The sequence below is a fragment of the Vicia villosa genome, unplaced genomic scaffold (genome assembly GCF_029867415.1).
Source record: "Vicia villosa cultivar HV-30 ecotype Madison, WI unplaced genomic scaffold, Vvil1.0 ctg.000756F_1_1, whole genome shotgun sequence".
Lineage (NCBI taxonomy): Eukaryota > Viridiplantae > Streptophyta > Magnoliopsida > Fabales > Fabaceae > Vicia > Vicia villosa.
In genome coordinates this window covers 21,754-42,016 of record NW_026705338.1, presented here as the reverse complement: position 1 = coordinate 42,016, position 20,263 = coordinate 21,754, and the positions used below count along the sequence as shown (strand labels likewise).

Genomic DNA, 20,263 nt, shown 5'->3' with positions numbered 1-20,263 from the left:
ATTTATTTTGGATGGATGAATGTATAGACTCCTTACTGTTTATTTTTGTGAACACCGAGTGGGTTTTTGAAGTCATGGTTAATAATTTTTTATTAGAGAAGCCAATATCTCGGTGTCGAAAATACCTCAAGGTAATATGAATCCAGAGGACTATGACTCGTAACTCTTATGTATTTATTTTTGGTAGTTGAAATTGGCATATTTAGAGATAGTACTTGATCATGAGTTTTATATTATGCACTAGCTTCTATGTTAGGATATATTGTATGATGCTTTTTTTTGTATATGCAAATTGAATTTCAAGGAGCACAAGGGTTCTCAAACCCACAACAAAAAACTGACTCAAGATGTAAGGAATTGGATTAAAGGAACAATCCTCGAAATTACAAGACACTGACCTTTTACATCTAACAAGAAACCAATCTCAAAAAATCCTCTTAATATAATTATGCTTAGATCTGTTAGTGATTTTAGTATCATCAATGCATTTTGGTAGTAATGTGATTTACTATAGGCCAATGCAATTATGCGTTAAGTTTGAAACGAGTTAGGGTAGTTGATAAGTGCCAAAATGTCGATGTTTTGAGTATGTAAATAGTGGCACTTATCGATACTTTTGTTAATACCGTTTGAATAATTCCCCGTTTTGTGTATAAATACGTATACTTTGTGAATAGTTGTATTTTCATATACTTTTATACCATTTGATAGTTTTTCCTTTATTTTTATAGGTATTCATGCAATGTTTTAAAAACCGAACTGGAGATCGAACCGGTATAACCTTTGGGTCATGGTTCAACCGGTTCGACCGGTTCAACCGTTGTTCAACCGGATAATAAATAAATAATAAAATAATAAATATATTATAAAATTTCATAAGTAATCTATTCAAAGTTTCAAGTTGTATAAAATCACTGCACAAGACCAAACCATAAAATCTACTCCCTACAAAACTTGTATGCCCAAATGAAGGTTACCTATACATAGTATACACTATACAGTATACACCACTATAATCAAGTAAAACAAAAAGTTCTACAAAATGCAGACAGTAAAATCTCAATCGAAAAAACAAAAAGTACAGACACCAAAAATCTCAAACAAAAAACCATGCAAAATGGTAATCGGCTCCACTATTATTGTGAGAAATAGTTGACGAAACAAGATAATAGGCTCCAAGATTGCAACCTGAGTTCACAGAAAAATACATTTAACTTCCACCAAGACTTATCATAATGAGGTAGCCATGAGCATGTCCGCTGCAATATATCAGAACTCGCAACCTGTATCAACCATGAGCGTTTTGAGGATCATTAGCACCATTGTAACTATTTACATTCTCTTGTGGAAAAGAATCCAAATTAAGTCCTTCCTCTTCAACTCCCTTGTTGAGTGCTTCTTCACCTAACAGATAGTAATTATTATAATTTAGAAGAGTTTATAACTTTATATCAACTAGCATAACATAATAAACTAATAAAGAACACACAGATATTAATATTTCACCTTCTTTATCTGAACCAATTATAGGAATTGATTCCCCCATGTAAAGAATATTTTCCATTTCATTGGTATCAAGAATAGGGATAGTATTGGCATCTTCTTCCATGATCCAAAATTCGATATCATCTATGCTCTCATAGTCAATAGGATCATATGCCCGATTCTTGTTGAAGACTCTATTTAATAACCAAAATATCAATCAATAAGTGATACTCAAATGATAATAAATAAATAAAATGTAAAGTACAATCAAATATCAATCTGTAATGAATATAAAAGTAGAGTCCAAAATATTAGAATATTAGAAGCAATGAATTCATTTTGTTGAAAAAAATAGCATTCAATTCAAAGCTTTTCATATAACCAAAACACATGTCACCAATATCAGTATGTCTATTTTATTGATACAGTTTCTGATTTGATTCAAATCATTATTGGAGTAAATGATTCACGGTAAATAATAATTCTAATGATAATGAAAATAGCATACCTGTTTTTTAAACGCAAGTTATAATGCACAAATACAAGATCATTCAACCTTTGATGCTCTAATCTATTCCTTTTTTTTGTGTGTATTCTCTCAAAGACACTCCAATTTCTTTCACAACCAGATGAAGAAGCTGTTTGGCTAAGTATCTTAATTGCCCATGATTTCACATTTGGCGCACTATTTCCAAAAGTCTTCCACCACATATCTATAAATATCATATATATTTCAAGCCATAATCAATATAGATTATGAAATAAAGATGCAAAATTTGTAAAACATTCTATAAAATATACTTACCGGGACGCATGGTCTTAGCAGACTTAAGTGCCAATAGACGACCAAAATCACCAACCTTTTCTCGATAGAGTTCAGTTTCAGACAAAAAATCAGTTTGATTACCATCAACTTGTGTGGTCAATACATCAAGAAATCCTGCCATAACCTCAGGTTTGTGGGACATGTTCTCGTTATCATAAAAGAATGCCGGGTTTAAGACATAGGCAGCAGCGTGTAATTTTTGACGAAGATGTTTATCCCACCCTTGTTTGATAATCCTTGTATAAGGTTTGTATAAAGATTTCTTGTTCATGAATGTTCGCTTAATAGCTTTCTTGGCTCTAAACATGCCGTCATACACATACGCAAGTGAGGGCCTATCATCACCATCAACAATCCTTAACAAACGTATGAGTGGTGCAACAATTCTAACAATTATCTCAACATCATTCCAAAATCTAGAATCTAGGACAGCAGCAATGAAATCCCTAGCCTTATGGTCTCTATAATATCTAGACTCAACAAAAGTTTTGCTAGTTACCAAGGCTTGAAGGTCGTGTTGGTGTTGGTGAATACTCTTTAATGCGATGAAGGTTGTTGCAAATCGAGTTGGACCAGGGCGTATAATTTCTGTCCATCCTTCCCTCTTCCTTAACCAAGCTAACAAAAATCCATGATTGTACACAAATTTTGTAATTAATGATGCACGGTTTGCTAGACTTGCAACAAGTTCCATTTTTCCTATGTCACCTAAAACCAAATTTAGACAATGTGCGGCGCATGGTGACCAATAAACATTAGGATACTTATCATTTAACAACCTTCCTGCAGCTTTATAATTAGCTGCATTATCTGTGACAAGATGTACAACATTCTTTGAACCAACAAATTCAACCAATTCAACAAATAAATTACAAAGAGTGGTTGCATCTTTAACAACATTTGAGGCATCAACTGATCTTATGAAACTGATTCCTTTAGGCCAATACACAAGAAAGTTAATCAATTGCCTATTTTTTTGATCTTGCCACCCATCTGCCATGATAGTACATCCAGTTTCTACCCAAAGACTACGACAATTATCAACCAACAATTGAACGCTCTTTTTCATATCAGATAATAACTTGGTTCTGATTGCATGATAATTTGGCCCTTTATAACCAGGCCCAATGGAAGCAATTGCATCTATCATTCTTTGATAAGAACTTGAATTTAAAGCATTCATAGGGATGCAATTTTCAAAGAAAAATGTTGCAACAGAAAGATCAACTTTATGTAAAACTTCTTTACCTGCAAGCACACTTTTAATTGTTGGTTGAGATCCAGGGGTGGTCCTAGGAGCAAAGTAACTCTTTGTCAATCCTCCAGGTACAATAACTCTTTTTTTTTGCAGGTCGCGCCGGGGAGGAAAGAGTAGCCTTGTCAACCCTTTCTTCAACAGTTTGTGAATGTGGTATTTCAAGAATGTCATCTTCATCCAACTCTATAATATTAGAACCAAAAGGATGTTCTTCATCCCAACTATCTACACATCTCTTCCTTTTAGATGCAATTTCCTTCAAGTTCTCTTCCATTCTATATCTCACTACAACGCGCAAGGCTTTTAAAAGCGCTTTTTTTGGCCTTTAACAGCGCTTTAAAGCGCTGCCAAAGCCAGCGCTGGCATAGGCTACGAAAGCGCTTTTAAAAGCGCTCTGGTAGGCCCCCCTATAAGAGCGCTTTTCTGGAAAAAGCGCTCTTGTAGGCCCCCCTTTAAGAGCGCTTTTCAGGAAAAAGCGCTCTGGTAGGCCCCCCTTTAAGTGCGCTTTTTCCAGAAAAGCGCTGTGATAGGCCCCCCTGTGAGAGTAAAAAATAAAAAAAAAACGCAACATACTAAAGCGCTTTTGTAAAAGCGCTCTTATAGGGTGGGCTTTAAGAGCGCTTTTTCCAGAAAAAGCGCTCTGATAGCCCCCCCTATAAGAGCGCTTTTACAAAAGCGCTTTAGTATGTTGCTTTTTTTTTTTTTTTTGCTTTTTTATTAATCTTTGGCAGCGCTTTTAAAAAGAAGCGCTTTAGTATGTGGGCCTTTAAGAGCGCTTTTTAAAAAGCGCTTTAGTAGCTAAATGAGGTATTTTAATGTGCAGCCTGTAATTTAATCCTCCCAGTCGACCTGTAATATTTTCGACCTGTAATATGTTTTCAGCCTGTAATATTTTCGACCTGTAATTTATTTTCGACGATATTATTTCAGCCATCAGTAAGACAATATATATATACTAATATAATACCATTATAATATCCAAAATTATATATATACATCATTACAACATCAATAATATTATAGTACTTCAATTCGACACAAATCCTACATGAAAAAGCGCTTAATATAAAAATGACACAAATCCTCTTTTATTTCTTCCAACTTAAGTTTCGGGTATCCAGCGGTACGGAATTCGTCAAGGTACTACAAAACAAAAACAAAATATGAATGATACATTTAGTTAAATGTAATAAATTATATGAAATTATCTTAAGTTATAAATTCATACCGTGAGCGGAATCTCTAATTGATTTGCCTGAAGGATTTCTTTCATAAACCTCAATACAAAGTATCCGCAATCGTAACTGTTTTTCTGTTGCGGACACTACATAGAAAAACAAATAAGATTCTATAGTTGTGCATTGTTTTATCAAGTAGCATAAATATATTATAAGCAACATTGTGAAAAATAATGTACCTCCACTTGGATCCAAGTAATGTTGCTAGATTTAGTTCGGGATACCTGTGCGTCCCGTTGACTTCGGAACACTTGTATTGATCTAATTAACAAATATATAAAAGCATATGTTTAGATCAATCCCACAAATAAGTAAATATATATATATAAATATACACGAATATATATTTAGAACGATCCCACTTACAAATCAACGATGTCCTTCATGGCCGGATAATTGGTCCATTCACCATTTACCGAATTCAGATAATACACGACTTCCCTTATAGGGTTGATAGCAAGCAGCAACCAGTGTGCTCTATAAATAAAAACAATAGGTTATATGAAAATTTTGCTATACACAAAAGAAACAGAGATTAGATGAACAAAGAATGAGAAACTAACCCTACTGGTCGGGTATTATACGCCCAAAGATGCAGACATTCTGTATTGCCGGTGGACATGAATCTATCGACTAATCGCTGTCTAACTGATTCCCGTTCCGAAGCAATTGCCATTCCGCTGCAGTGGGCGGAAGACACGAAACGGAATCTGTTAGACAATGGAGTCCCGCGCAACACTCTATCATACAACAACCTTAAATAAAAACATAATAAACATTAGATTATTTTCATTGAAATGTGTAAATAAATTATATTGTGGGACTAATTAAATAATATATCGGATGAGGGAATATTACCGGATGTATGAGTGCATGTTATTGACGCCTAGTTGATCATGCTTAAAAATCTCCTCCAAGTCATCAAGTGTAATAAGTGACTTGAATTCAATACCGAAGACACTCTCATCCATAACGATTTCACGTAAAGCACCATCCTTCAAATCGGACATATCAACCATTGTTGCGAGCGTCGACCGGTACCGAGGAACAAAAGCACCGCCTTTTTTTCCCGCTGGCTTCGGAGGACCAGTGGGTGGTACGGTACGAACTTGCTGCGTCACTTGTTGTGACTCTCGAGCGGATGCCTAAAAATCATATAAGTTAGGTAAAATATAAAATCATGCAGATTTAGATTCAGATTAATTATTAACACTTTAAATGTACCTCTTTTAGTGATGCAACGGACTCCTCCTCCTGTAAAATCCCTTTACCCTTAACTGTGGGTTTTATAGGAGCAGTCTAAAATTAAAATGTAAAAAATAATTAATAAACGGTTTAGAATTGACATTCGAAAACTAAATGATTCATAATCGTTTTCAATATACCTCATCACTAATGGTAATGAGCTCCGAGGGCCATGCAATAAATGATCCTATTGCATCTCGCAGCAATGTCGTCTCTGAGACCATGTCAGGTACCGGTAGCATCGCATCATGATCTACTACAACATCCACCGATACTTTCAGGTGTCCATCCGGGAGCGGTCTATGGTGAAGTAAATCTCCCAAAGTGTTGTGCACTTTTCCCTTGCCAACTAGTCGATAACTCGGTTCCGATAAGTATAGTTGGCAAGATGAAATGCCCTAAACCAATAGTAAATATAAAGTCATTATCATTAATAAAATAGAACAATTTAAAAGGAAAAGAAATTATAATTACCTCGGGAAATTTCCTTTGATAGTTGATACTAGCCTTATCACTAGTTTCTTTCACCGATGAAGTGTTGCACTTTTCTCTCATATACGCCTCTTTATCTCTTTGCAATTCAGAGACTTGTGCTTGCAATTCCGCCAACTTTTGCAACACTTCTTCATTTGAAGGATTTCTTCTCCTAGGACTCTTGTAAAAAGAGGTTGGAGTCACACCATGACCCTTACTCCTCACCCGACCGGGATACTCAGGAGCATCTAGTGCTCTACTAAGTACGCTCCCCTCACCGGTGGATGCCGATTGCGACAAGGTCTCCTGTAATTCATTTACATTAAAAAATCATTTATATATTAAAAAACATTTGATTTAATTAAAGACACAGTATTATACTTACACATTCAGTAAAAACTCTCTGAACTTCGGGATCGACAGCATGATCCTTGCCCACACGAGCTTCCCTCCACAACACATGTTCAGGAAGTGAGGTTTCCTCACTTTTAGTCTCCTCTAACTATGCATTGACACAAATGATAAAATCGTCAAATAAAACACATTTAGACAATTAATTAAAACGCATTTCTATTTACTTACAATTTTATCCTCCAAGCGTGCATATCCCAAACGCCCTTTTTTGTATGGATATGCGGGTTTGGATGCTCTCGCACTATTCTTGGCACTCCTTTTCCGAAAATCTTCATCTCTTTGCTCTACAAACTTAGCCCAATCTTCTTCACCAATGAAGATCTCATACTTTTTTGGCCGTCCCGGTGCCTCTTCAAGAAAGTTTCCATCTTTATCCTTAAGATAAGTGTTTGTCAAAAAAGCTTTCCACCCTCTATATCTTTTGCCGGCCAAACCAAGTATGTAGCGTCTACGATCATCTGGTATCTCAAAAGTCCTCTGCAAAAAAACATACTCATAGTGTGTTAGTATAAGTAATTTAAACAATTTATCGTCAAGATAATAACAACAATTAACCATATATGATATATACCTGAAGCTCGTCCCAAATCGCTTTTTTTTTCGCATCCAAGTCTTTGCTTTTCAGATTCCATTTAGCTACGGAGACCGGAATATGCATACGAACAAGTGTACCAATATAACTTGTCAACTTTGCAGAATTAGGACCAATTGCTTGTTTATCAGAATTCCATTCCAATCGGTATACTAATCCTTGGTCTCTATGTCGAACGATTCCCTTCATGATAGTGATGCCTCGTGCAACTTCTTTTGCTTCAGTATCAGGTGGAGCATTTGTATCCGTGGCATCTCTTTCTTGAGCATCTCTTTCTTGTGAGTTTTCAGGTGGAGCATCTCTATCCGGAGCCATTTAACCTGTATCAAACAAACTAAAGCACATTAGTACACTATTAATAAGCTAACAATCTATACAAGTAAAATGGAAGTCAAACCATGCATGTACAAGTAAATCGGAAACGAAATCGGTACAAATCAAAATAAGCGTCAAAAAATAAAGTTGTCGGAATTGAACGAAATTTACATGGCTATGGTAAAACGTCCCCACGGACTCAAAAATAAAGTCGGTTTTCCGAAATTCAGACCCTAAGCCCGACTTTTGATTACGGGCAGAAGCAAAACCGATAAAAAAACAGTCCCGAAATGAACATATAAGTGCATGAGCAGCTCCGGAATCGTCAAAATAGTATAGTTACATGTAAAGAAGTCGACAAACGGATACATGGTTCAAAAGTTATGTACAAAACGAGAATATGCACCAAAATTGAATAAGTACTATACTATTGATTAAAACAATCGGTACAAATTGAATAAAACAAATTAGTCGGAATATGTATACTATTACCTTTATCACTAACGTCTCTTTCTTTTCTTGGTAGGATTGTGTTCTACGCGTCTCTTAACAACGCGGACGGTTGGATTGATCCAAATACCCTCATTATGATCATTTCTAGTACAAGATTCATTCTCATTTTGATCGTTTCTTGTACAAGATTCAATGCCAACACCAATATCACCTTGATCTTCAATGTTTTCATCTACTATTTTGTTAGATAAAAGCACTATAGACCATTTCGTACTTGTCGGATCATTGACATAGAACACTTGTTTAGCTTGAGAGGCTAAAATGAAAGGCTCATCTTTGTACCCTACCCTATTGAGATCCACTTGCAAAAATCCTAACTTATCCATTCGTATGCCACTATTATTTTCAACCCACTTGCAACCAAATACAGGAATCTGAAACTTCGCGTAATCAAACACCAAAATGCGCTCGATAACCCCAAAATATGACAAATTTGCAAATTTCGGATTTAAGTCATTCGCACTTGATATGTGCATTGCTTCAGCTACCAAGGTAACACCACTATTTTGCATAGTACTTTTATTATCCTGTTCTTTGGTATAAAATGTGTATCCATTAATAGCGTATGCGCTATAAGAAAGCACAATTACAGTTGGACCATAGGCTAAACATCTCAACCTTTCTGTTACTGAAGCAGGATCTGAACGATACTTTGAATAAATATGATCCCTAAACCACAGTATGAAACTTCGATTGTGCTCTCGTACTATCCAGTTCTCATTTCTATTTGGATTTAAATCTCGGAGAACAACCTTGTGCATTTCAACATACGGCTCAACCTCAATCTCATTGTGCAGAACATACAAGTGCGCTTGATCCCGTTCGACCATTGATACTGTCACAACTTTATTTCCAATTAGCCTTTTTCCTTCTTTTTTTCCGACAATATGAGATTTGGGGAGTCCAATTGATTGAACATTTGACAGATATTCAGTACAAAACTCAACCGCTTCTTCAACAACGTATCGTTCGGCAATACAACCCTCCGGTTGTTGAATGCAATATAGGGCAAGCAACAACAAAAGATTTGGAAATATTGATCCGGGAATTATCGTCCACAGAGATGGAGAGATGCCATTCAACAGTTTCTACGGTTTCGAGCTTGGGTTTGAATGAGCAAAAAGTAAACAAAGATATAGACAGGAAAAGAATAAACACATTCTTAGAAGAGAAAGAACTTATCAGGAATGTAAATATATTCACTCTTCACAAACATACACTTACCAACCCGTTATACTCAACCTACGATACTCATCTATGTCATCACGTATCTCTCACATAAGCGTCCATCTCTGGAGCACAAACGAGATCATCTCACAACTAAGGTTATCTCTAACGCGAAGTCACGAGAACATCCGTATTCTCGCGTCGGCGATCTCTCGCGCGCCGCTCAAACACGAAAGCATTACGTACAGATACCCACAGTGAATGCTAGCTCTAAATCCATCTCTAGAGTTCAGAAACTAACAGATAATCATCCTAGATAAGGATTCAAGAAGTTTATCTCTAAAGCACCCCAAATCCCCAGCATAGAGCAAAAATCCAGGATAACATCAACACAGATTCATAAAGCAAGTTAAACATAACATTATAATCGGTAAATATACATAAGATTCAAGTAAATATACAAACAAACCCAACACAAAAGAAATACACAAAGAAGAGAAGAGATAAACCAAACATCTCGCGGGTTGTCAGCTCCGATTGATGAGAAATCCACCTCTGATCTTCCAAGTGCATGACCCAGTGTTGTTTTCTAAGCTAATCCTAATCTAAGAATGAAAATGATGGAGTTGGGACTAAAACTTTCCCAAAACCATAACCTAGAAATGTACAAATGAAGAGAATATAAACACAAATCTGCACAGGTCCGCTCAGCGGACCCCCTCCGCTCAGCGGCCTTCACTTATTCCCCAAAATATCTACAACAGTATACGTAGCTCCGCTGAGCGGGCTACCTCCGCTGAGCGGACCCAAAAATGCTTCAAATCTCTGCCAAGCTCCGCTTGAACTCCGCTAAGCGGACCTTCTGCTACAAAACTTCCTTATTCAGTTCCAAAATTGCGCAATCAGAGCCGTGCCTTCGATACTTTATTCCTCGAGGCTCCAATAAGCATGAATACCTATAAAAACAAAGAAAAAACTATTAAACGGTATATAAAACATATGAAAACTAAATAATGTGAATATATACACAAAAGTGGGGATTTTATTACAAAAACGGAATGAATCGAATCGATAAGTGCCACAATTATATACTCAAAATAACAACATTTTGGCACTTATCAAACTCTCCCCAACTTAAAACTTTGTTTGTCCTCAAACAATGTCAAATAAATCAAAGAATAAAAAGTAATAAACCAAAGAATTGTGAATCAACAAGTTTTGAAAACCAAAAACAAATGTATGGTTCAATACAAAAATGTATAAACAAAGTAAATACTTACCACTATCCTACAACGACAACATGTAAACGAAACAAATCCTAAGTGCAAAAAGCATACTAAACATTCTAAAGCAATACATGCTCACATCATGAATCACACCTAGCAAAAATTCATCAATGGATGAAGAACACACAAAGGTGAAGGACTTTTAACACTCATCCAACAATCTTGCAAACAAAAGATTAAATTATGCATTCATCCAAAAATCACATTGAAGATACAAAAGCAAGAATCACAAGGACTTTTCAAGGTTGTAATGTGGCTTGGTTAACAAACAAGGGATATGTCCTAAGGCTAATCGAAACAAAAACTTGCCTAAACCTAAGGGAGTGATCAATCCACCAAAGATTCAAACAACAAAACCTCGATTAAACTTCTTCCATAACCACAAGTTTCTCAAACCAATCACAATACTTATTAGCACAATTATTCACTTCTCTTTTCTTTTTCTTTTTCAAAACTTTTTCATTTTTTTTTCTTTTCTTTTCACATTTTTTCTTTTTTTTTCTTTTCAACCTCATAGCAACAACCAAATAAGTACACAACCATTTCTCTCCCCAACTTGAATTCAACCACACCATCATATGAATACTCCCTACTTTTCTAAGGCAAGGTAAAAATTCATACAAAAAATCATGGTTGAGGGTTCAAGAAAACAAAGAATCAATCATCCATGCAAAAATGAAAACTAAACACTCAAAGATAAGCATTTAGCAAAAACAACATGGACATTGACAAAAAGGCTCAAAAGGGTTAACAAATGATCACACACTCACAAGGTGAATTGACTATTTGGTTTTGGTAGTTGTGCTCAAAATGAAACAAAATGCCTTGATCCTTTTCATGCTTTCATAAAATCAACATAAACAAAAGATTAAGCATAATAAAATCCAGTTAAAACAAAGATTGTGGCCTCCAGCATATATGTAAACAATGGAAAGCTTCCTCACATTTATGGTTTGGGAACTAAAGTGATTCAATCAACAAGCAAGTAATGCAAAAGAATGAATTGTATGGTAATTGTACAAATGAAAAGTTTCCTAAACATGTTATGCTATAGAAAGCGATAAATGAGTACCTTGAATGATACAACTTCAAAAACAATATCCTACCATACATCCGCAAGTTGAAACACTCAAGCTTTGGAAAATCACCTCAAAAATCTTCGAATTACCGAACAAAATTTGAATTCAAACAACCAATAAAAGAATTAGAAAAATAAAACTAGTATATACTACTAATTAGCCTTGGTAAAAGTGGTAAAAATGAGTGAACTAAGTGGAATAGGAACCCCACTGGTACAGAGCAGAAAAACAAAATTCTGCTATGCCCGCTCAGCGAGCTCTGCTCCGCTCAGCGGATGACAGAAAAACCAGAAAAATCAGAACTGCACCAGCTGTTCTAATCACTCACCACTTCACCTAAATACCTCATAAATAGAAATATAAACAATATTTACAACCGTTGGGGTGCCTCCCAACAAGCGCTTGTTTTACGTCGTTAGCTCGACGCCTTTATTGTTTTGGTGTTTGGAAAGTAACTTCCTCCAATCATGCCATGGTGACGTCTCACCGCACAAGTCTAAAGAAAGTGTCCTAACCAACCACTCAACAAACGTTACGGGTACAAATATATACAACAATTATACGAACATGAAAATGAAAGTATACAACTATATACACAAATAAACACATATGCACAAGTATGGAACACAAACAACTATTATCATACAAAAAGAGAAAATTGATGAATGTAAACAAGTAAACATATACAAGTGAAACTATAAAAATATATATGTTATATACAAAAGTATAATTATATGTAATTCTAAACAAGTAAGCTAAATTGGTGAACATAAACAAGTAAACGTGTACAAGTGGAAATATACAAGTAAACATATACAATATATACGTTATATACAAAGCTTAAAACCACGAAAACTATTGCGATGCAATCCACAACCATCCCCGGCAACGGCGCCATTTTGTTGAATGCAATATAGGGCAAGCAACAACAAAAGATTTGGAAATATTGATCCGGGAATTATCGTCCACAGAGATGGAGAGATGCCATTCAACAGTTTCTACGGTTTCGAGCTTGGGTTTGAATGAGCAAAAAGTAAACAAAGATATAGACAGGAAAAGAATAAACACATTCTTAGAAGAGAAAGAACTTATCAGGAATGTAAATATATTCACTCTTCACAAACATACACTTACCAACCCGTTATACTCAACCTACGATACTCATCTATGTCATCACGTATCTCTCACATAAGCGTCCATCTCTGGAGCACAAACGAGATCATCTCACAACTAAGGTTATCTCTAACGCGAAGTCACGAGAACATCCGTATTCTCGCGTCGGCGATCTCTCGCGCGCCGCTCAAACACGAAAGCATTACGTACAGATACCCACAGTGAATGCTAGCTCTAAATCCATCTCTAGAGTTCAGAAACTAACAGATAATCATCCTAGATAAGGATTCAAGAAGTTTATCTCTAAAGCACCCCAAATCCCCAGCATAGAGCAAAAATCCAGGATAACATCAACACAGATTCATAAAGCAGGTTAAACATAACATTATAATCGGTAAATATACATAAGATTCAAGTAAATATACAAACAAACCCAACACAAAAGAAATACACAAAGAAGAGAAGAGATAAACCAAACATCTCGCGGGTTGTCAGCTCCGATTGATGAGAAATCCACCTCTGATCTTCCAAGTGCATGACCCAGTGTTGTTTTCTAAGCTAATCCTAATCTAAGAATGAAAATGATGGAGTTGGGACTAAAACTTTCCCAAAACCATAACCTAGAAATGTACAAATGAAGAGAATATAAACACAAATCTGCACAGGTCCGCTCAGCGGACCCCCTCCGCTCAGCGGCCTTCACTTATTCCCCAAAATATCTACAACAGTATACGTAGCTCCGCTGAGCGGGCTACCTCCGCTGAGCGGACCCAAAAATGCTTCAAATCTCTGCCAAGCTCCGCTTGAACTCCGCTAAGCGGACCTTCTGCTACAAAACTTCCTTATTCAGTTCCAAAATTGCGCAATCAGAGCCGTGCCTTCGATACTTTATTCCTCGAGGCTCCAATAAGCATGAATACCTATAAAAACAAAGAAAAAACTATTAAACGGTATATAAAACATATGAAAACTAAATAATGTGAATATATACACAAAAGTGGGGATTTTATTACAAAAACGGAATGAATCGAATCGATAAGTGCCACAATTATATACTCAAAATAACAACAGTTTGGCACTTATCACCGGTCGACTTCTGTTTTTCACGTACCCTTTTAATATTTTCATATAACGTTCAGCAGGGTACATCCATCTCATATAAGCTGGTCCGCACAATTGTGTCTCTTTCACAAGATGAACGACTAGATGAACCATTATGTCAAAAAACGAGGGAGGAAAATACATTTCAAGATCACATAAAGTAACAACTATCTCTTTTTGCAATGTTGGTAAGATCGCGGGATCGACCACCTTACTGCAAATTGACCTGAAGAAGAAACACAGCTTAGTTATTGCGCTTCTTACTTTTTCTGGCAGAATAGAACGTATACCTATTGGTAAAAAATGTTCCATTATAACATGACAATCATGCGTCTTCAAACTCTTTAACTTGAGGTCTTTCATGGACACAAGTCTTCTAATATCTGAAGAGTAGCCTTCTGGAACTTTAACTTCACTGAGGAACTTACACAATGTTTTCTTCTCCTTTCTAGATAGAGTGTAAACAGCAGGTGGCAGATATGTTCGTCTTCCTTTCGTCACGGGTCTCAATTCAGTTCTCATCCCCATGTTTACCACGTCATTCCTTATGTTAACGCCATCCTTAGACTTTCCTGGTATATTGAGTAACGTACCTATAACGCTGTCAAATACATTTTTTTCAATATGCATAACATCCAGGAAATGTCTTACGTACAACGACTTCCAATATGGAAGTTCAAAAAAAATGGACTTCTTCTTCCACCCACCCTTGACAAGTGAATGTGCAAAAGGCTTGCCAAACTGAGTGCTCACATCTTTCACCTTTTCAAAAATTTGATCACCTGACAAAAAAGACGGGGCTGTACCATGTTCGGCCTTTCCGTTGAATGCTTTTCTCCACCCACGGTAGTGATGATTAGAATTTAAGAATCTACGATGACCGAGAAAGACATTCTTCTGACAAAGATCCAATCGTGTCGTATCGGTTTCATCTTCACAAACAGGACACGCCTTTTGACCTTTATTGCTGTACCCGGATAGATTTCCGTATGCTGGAAAATCATTAATTGTTCCAAACAACATCGCCCTCAAGTTGAAACTTTCCTTCCTATACCCATCGTAAACCTCCACACCGTTGTCCCACAAAAACTTTAAATCTTCGATTAACGGTGCCAAGTATACGTCTATGTCATTCCCTGGTTGTTTAGGCCCAGAAATTAGCATTGATAACATCATGTACTTACGCTTCATACATAGCCACGGAGGTAGGTTATAGATCATAAGAATCACAGGCCATGTGCTATGCGAGATACTTTGAATACCATGCGGGTTCATTCCATCAGTAGACAATGACAACCAAAGGTTTCTTGCTTCTTTTCCAAATTCAGGATAATCAGTATCAACTTTCATCCATTGTGGTGAGTCTGCCGGATGTCGCAACTTTCCATCAATAATTCTTTCATCTGCATGCCAAGTCAAGTGTCTTGAATCGGTCTCACTACGATACATGCGTCTAAATCTCGGAATTATAGGAAAATACCATAAGACTTTAGCAGGAGACAACTTTTTCTTATATCGAGGGGCACCACATTTAGGACACTCATTCAACGCTGCATACTCCTTTCGAAACAAAACGCAATCGTTTGGACATGCATGTATCTTATCATAGCTCATGCCAATAGAGGACAACATCTTTTTGGCTTCATACGTTCGATTGGGAAGAACATTATCCTCTGGTAGCATATCTTTCATAAGGGCTAATAACTCTGTGAAACTTTTATCCGACCATCCATTGTCCGCCTTTAAGTTGTACAACTTTAACACCGCAGACAATCTTGTGAATTTTGAACAACCATCATACAACGGTTTCTCTGCATCGCTTACCAACCTCTCAAACATTTTGGGACAATCCGCAAGATCTTCTTCAAGCGCTTCTGCAATCTCTTCGACTCGATCGCAATCGTATGTGTCTGTGCAATCGTCGTTTGAAGCATACTTCCTATTACAACTCGACCCAGCATTCCCGTTACTTTTCTCACCATGCATTGTCCAACATGTATAACTTCTATCAATTCCAAACCGTAGTAAATGGGATCCCAACTGTTTCCCGTCAACCTTATCCCCATAACAGCAACCCAAGCAAGGACACGACATTCGAAGCGGGTCTTCGGAGTGCTTAACCGCAAACTCAACGAATTCCCATACCCCTTTCTCGTACTCTTTCGACAATCGGTTTGATCTCATCCATGTCTTATCCATGACTTAATTAAGCTAAACAAATGCTTCTTGGTTTCTCTATCAGGTACTAAGGAATTCTGTCAAGATAATAAATAGCTATCATCATAATAGAATACCTAATCAGAATACCTGATTTCTTAAAGAAGACATTACCTTATTTCAAGGTAATATAAGTCCACAAACCAAAAAATTGGTTGAGAGACACTAAATTGATATTAAAATTTAAAAAGAAGAAAATAACAAACTATAACAAACTATAAATTTAAAAAGTGAAATTTCTTTTTATATTAAAATTCAAACATTTTTTATGAAAGCAAATTTGAACTAAAAAATAGAGAAACACATGTTCCTTATATTATAAATAAAAATAGAGAAACACATGTAACAAAAAAAAAATTAGAGAAACACATGTATACATATTTTTTATTAAAATGAACTAAAGTGCATACAATAAAATTATTCATTTTTAAAGAAAACAAAAAGTGTCAAGTTTTAACATTTTAAAAGGATGAATTCAAGTATTTTTGGAAAATAAGAGGGTGTTATTTCTCTTAAGAAGCAAAAAGTTTAAAATGCAACTCTTAATTTCTATTACTATAGCAACTGTTTGTTATAGCTTTTGTTTTTTTTATAAATTTCTTTGTATCATTAAAAGTGGTTTTTTTAATGATACAACAACCATATTTCCATCTTCTAATTTTACTCCAATTCAACAAACCACAACAACCAACAAACAAAAAATTACGCCAATATTATGGCATAAGAATGACCCCTAATTATTTCCTAATTTTGATCTATCACCATTCATGGAACAAGTTATACACATGTTTTAACTATCAAAACACCATATTTCCATCTTCTAATTTTACTCCAATTCATCATTGAATCTTAGTTTTATGTCACAACTCAAACCACCTAAACTCTCATAAAACTAATAAGGAAGATTCAAAACTCATAATCATACATGTAAGATTTACTAAATCATAATTCTACCATGATTATCCAAACAACAACACAAAACATGATCATCCAATTTCATCAATTCACCATAACTATGAAACTCCCCAGAATTTCAGAATTTCCTCAATCTTTCCACCAAAACTCAGTGTTGTTCCAAATGTCAGTGTTGTTCTAAATGTCAGTTCTAAAGATTCTAAATGTTCCATATAAAATTCCAAACAAATTCTCATAAGCATATTCAAAAACATATAGCAGTATGAATAAGAACATATAGCAACCCACATACAGCATATTCAAAAACTTAGAAATTACCTAAAGGGATGCAGGGAGAACGGAGAACGGAGGGAGAACGGAGAACGGACGGAGGCGGAAACGGCGAACGGAGGCGGAAACGGCGGCGGAGACGGAGGACGGAGGAACTGAAATTGATTTAGGGAAGAATCTGAGATTTAGGGATTCTGGGTGTTTGTTCGCGAGGAGAAGAAGAGAAAGATACTGAGAAGCGCTTCTGAAATTAATTGGGGCAAGTTTAATTTGTTTTATTTTAAAACACCTACGAGGGCGCTTCTGAAAAGCGCTTTAGAAGGGCCACCTATGCCAGCGCTTTCTCTTAAAAAGCGCTTTTGTAACCCCCCCCCCCTTTAAGAGCGCTTTCAAAAGCGCTTTCATATCCCCCACTATAAGACCCCTATAAGAGCGCTTTTGAAAAGCGCTGTCATACCCCCCCCCCCCTTTAAGAGCGCTTTTAGAAAGCGCTTTCATAGCCCCCCCTATAAGAGCGCTTTTGAAAAGCGCTTTCATTACCCCCCCTTTAAGAGCGCTTTTTTAGCGTGTTTTTTTATTTTGTTTTTAGTGCAACCTATAACAGCGCTTTTTACTAGAAGCGCTTTAGTAGGTGTGCTGCTAAAACTTAAATTTGGCGTAGTGTCTAGTGTCACCGTCAACTTTTTTGCACTTTATAACATCACCAACTATTCCAGCAAGATGTTGTTTTATTCTATTTATTCCTCCACCTCTAAAAGGGGTTAAACAATGCAAACATGTAAGTATTTTCTTTCCTCCTTCTATGGTTAATTTGCAATGGTTCCATGCAGGATCTGATTTTCGGCGAGACGATTGTATACATGTTTCGACCGAAGCCGGTTGTGTAGAATCAATCGGAGTTTCTTCTGATGATTGAGCAGCTGGTGTGGACATGTTCTTCTGAAATTAAAATATAACATGTATAGTTTAGCTCATTGCAATATCATAAATGCACACTTAAAGACTTAAACTCATTCATTAAGAAAGAGAGAAAATTTAAATCGACAGTGGAAAAGACTAATATATAGCATAACATGGCATAGCAATTTTGAATACACATCATTTTGTAAGCATATATAGCAATTATAAATGATATATTTATGACAGTCTTCTATTTTTTTTTTAATTCAAATAATAGAATCTAACTAAGTATGAGAAAAATATATGAACCAAATAGTCAAAGACATAGTTACACACAGATTTATATTTTTGGTTATCATTAGCACGGTGAAATTGTCATATATAGCATAACAGAGCATAAATTTTTTGAATACAAGTCATTTTGAAATTAATACACAGTGAAAAACTCAACATTCACATAGATGATAGAACATTAAAATAGAAAATGCATAGTGTTTGTTTGTTTTTCCTAATTAACACCATCTTTCTAAAACTAAACAATTTTGAGAACACTATGAATAACACAACATTCACATCACATAGCAGATTACAAACTGCTTGAATCTTATACTTAATTAACATCAATTTACTAAAAATTAAACAAGTTAGAGAACACAATATTTACTAAAAGTTAAACAAATTAGAAAACACAATATTCACAAGGCAAATTCTAAGATCCTTAAATTTTTCCCTAATTAACATCAATTTCCTAAAAACTAAACAAATTAGAGAACACAATATACATTATACACATTGACATAGCAAATTCCAGTGCATAAAGATTTGACAAAAATTCAATCAACCAACAATATTAAAAAGGAATCAAAAGAATCTTAGGAACCTGGAAAATAATCAAGAATTGGTGACTATGTGTACTTACTAGGGGTGGCAAAACGGGCCGCCCGCCCCGCCCGCCGCCCGCCCCGCCTTATGCCCGCCAAAAAACGAGCGGGGCGGGCATGCCCGCCAAGTAAAATGGGCATAAAATTCATGCCCGCCCCGCCAAGATGGCGGGTTGGCGGGCGGCGGGCTTACCCGCCTATTTTTATTTATATTTTTTAATAGATTAATAGGCTTTTTTTACCTTTTAATTAAACTTTTCACTTATTTTTTAAAACAATTTTTTATAAAAGCAATTTTTTAACAAATTTACTTAAGAAAATATTACATATATTTATAAATAAATGTATAAAATAAACCATCAAGAATTAAAATTACTAGAATTATCTAAAAAAAAGAGTGAGTTTTGGAGGAGAGGCGGGTTTTGGCGGGCGGCGGGCTTTGGCGGGGCGGGTATGGCGGGCGGCGGGTTTTTGCGGGGCGAACTTTGGCGAGCGGCGGACCTAAAATCCCAACCCAACCCGCCATTTTTTGGCGGGTGGCGGGCCGGCCCCGCGGGCCATGGCCCGTTTTGCCACCCCTAGTACTTACTGAGAGAAAGAATTTGAAAGTGCAGTTAATGAAATCACGGTTGTATCACAGTGGCTTAGATGGCTGAGTGGCCGCGTTTTGACGAATTAGGGTTGTAAAATTTTAGCTGCTGAGAGTAAAGAAACTTGCAGAGAAGAAAGGAAATCTGGAAATGAGAAGAGCAGTGATTTTGAAAACGATAGAGAGAAACAACGAGATTAGGTTTTGGAGTGAAAGAACCGCGGCCGGTTCTCTGGTTTTCCGGTTATGGATGGTTTGTGTCGGGTTTCCGGTTCTTTAACGATTCAAAGTGAATTACGGTTTTGGAAAGCATTTTGGACCGGAACCTGGTCCGGATCCCGGTTGAACCGGCCGGTCCGGTCCGGTTTTCACAATCTCAAAAAAT

The 20,263-nt window shown here is 36.2% G+C and overlaps 1 protein-coding gene across 2 annotated transcripts; it reads right to left on the bottom strand.

Annotated features, from left to right (window-relative positions):
• Positions 1 to 920: 920 nt before the first annotated feature.
• On the bottom strand, positions 921 to 3,846 carry LOC131630946 (uncharacterized). Of its 2 annotated transcripts, XM_058901687.1 has the most exons (5): positions 3,560 to 3,846; positions 2,291 to 3,019; positions 1,994 to 2,198; positions 1,507 to 1,679; positions 921 to 1,404 (listed from the first exon to the last, which is right to left on the bottom strand). In XM_058901687.1, the coding sequence occupies exons 1-5, from the start codon at positions 3,744 to 3,746 to the stop codon at positions 1,289 to 1,291; spliced, it is 1,410 nt and encodes a 469-aa protein (XP_058757670.1). In that variant the 5' UTR covers positions 3,747 to 3,846; the 3' UTR covers positions 921 to 1,288. The 2 variants fall into 2 exon arrangements, with proteins under 2 accessions (XP_058757670.1, XP_058757669.1); XM_058901686.1 differs by having other exon boundaries at positions 2,291 to 3,846.
• Between the last annotated feature and the right edge of the window lie 16,417 nt (positions 3,847 to 20,263).

What these genes read in the sequence shown, in the direction of transcription:
- LOC131630946 (XM_058901686.1), bottom strand. Translation starts at nt 3,746, where the DNA reads ATGAAGATGACATTCTTGAAATACCACATTCACAAACTGTTGAAGAAA. An exon ending in AACTTGCGTTTAAAAAACAG is followed by an intron (nt 1,680 to 1,993) that starts GTATGCTATTTT and finishes GTTATTAAATAG; the next exon opens with AGTCTTCAACAAGAATCGGG. An exon ending in AATTGGTTCAGATAAAGAAG is followed by an intron (nt 1,405 to 1,506) that starts GTGAAATATTAA and finishes ACTATCTGTTAG; the next exon opens with GTGAAGAAGCACTCAACAAG.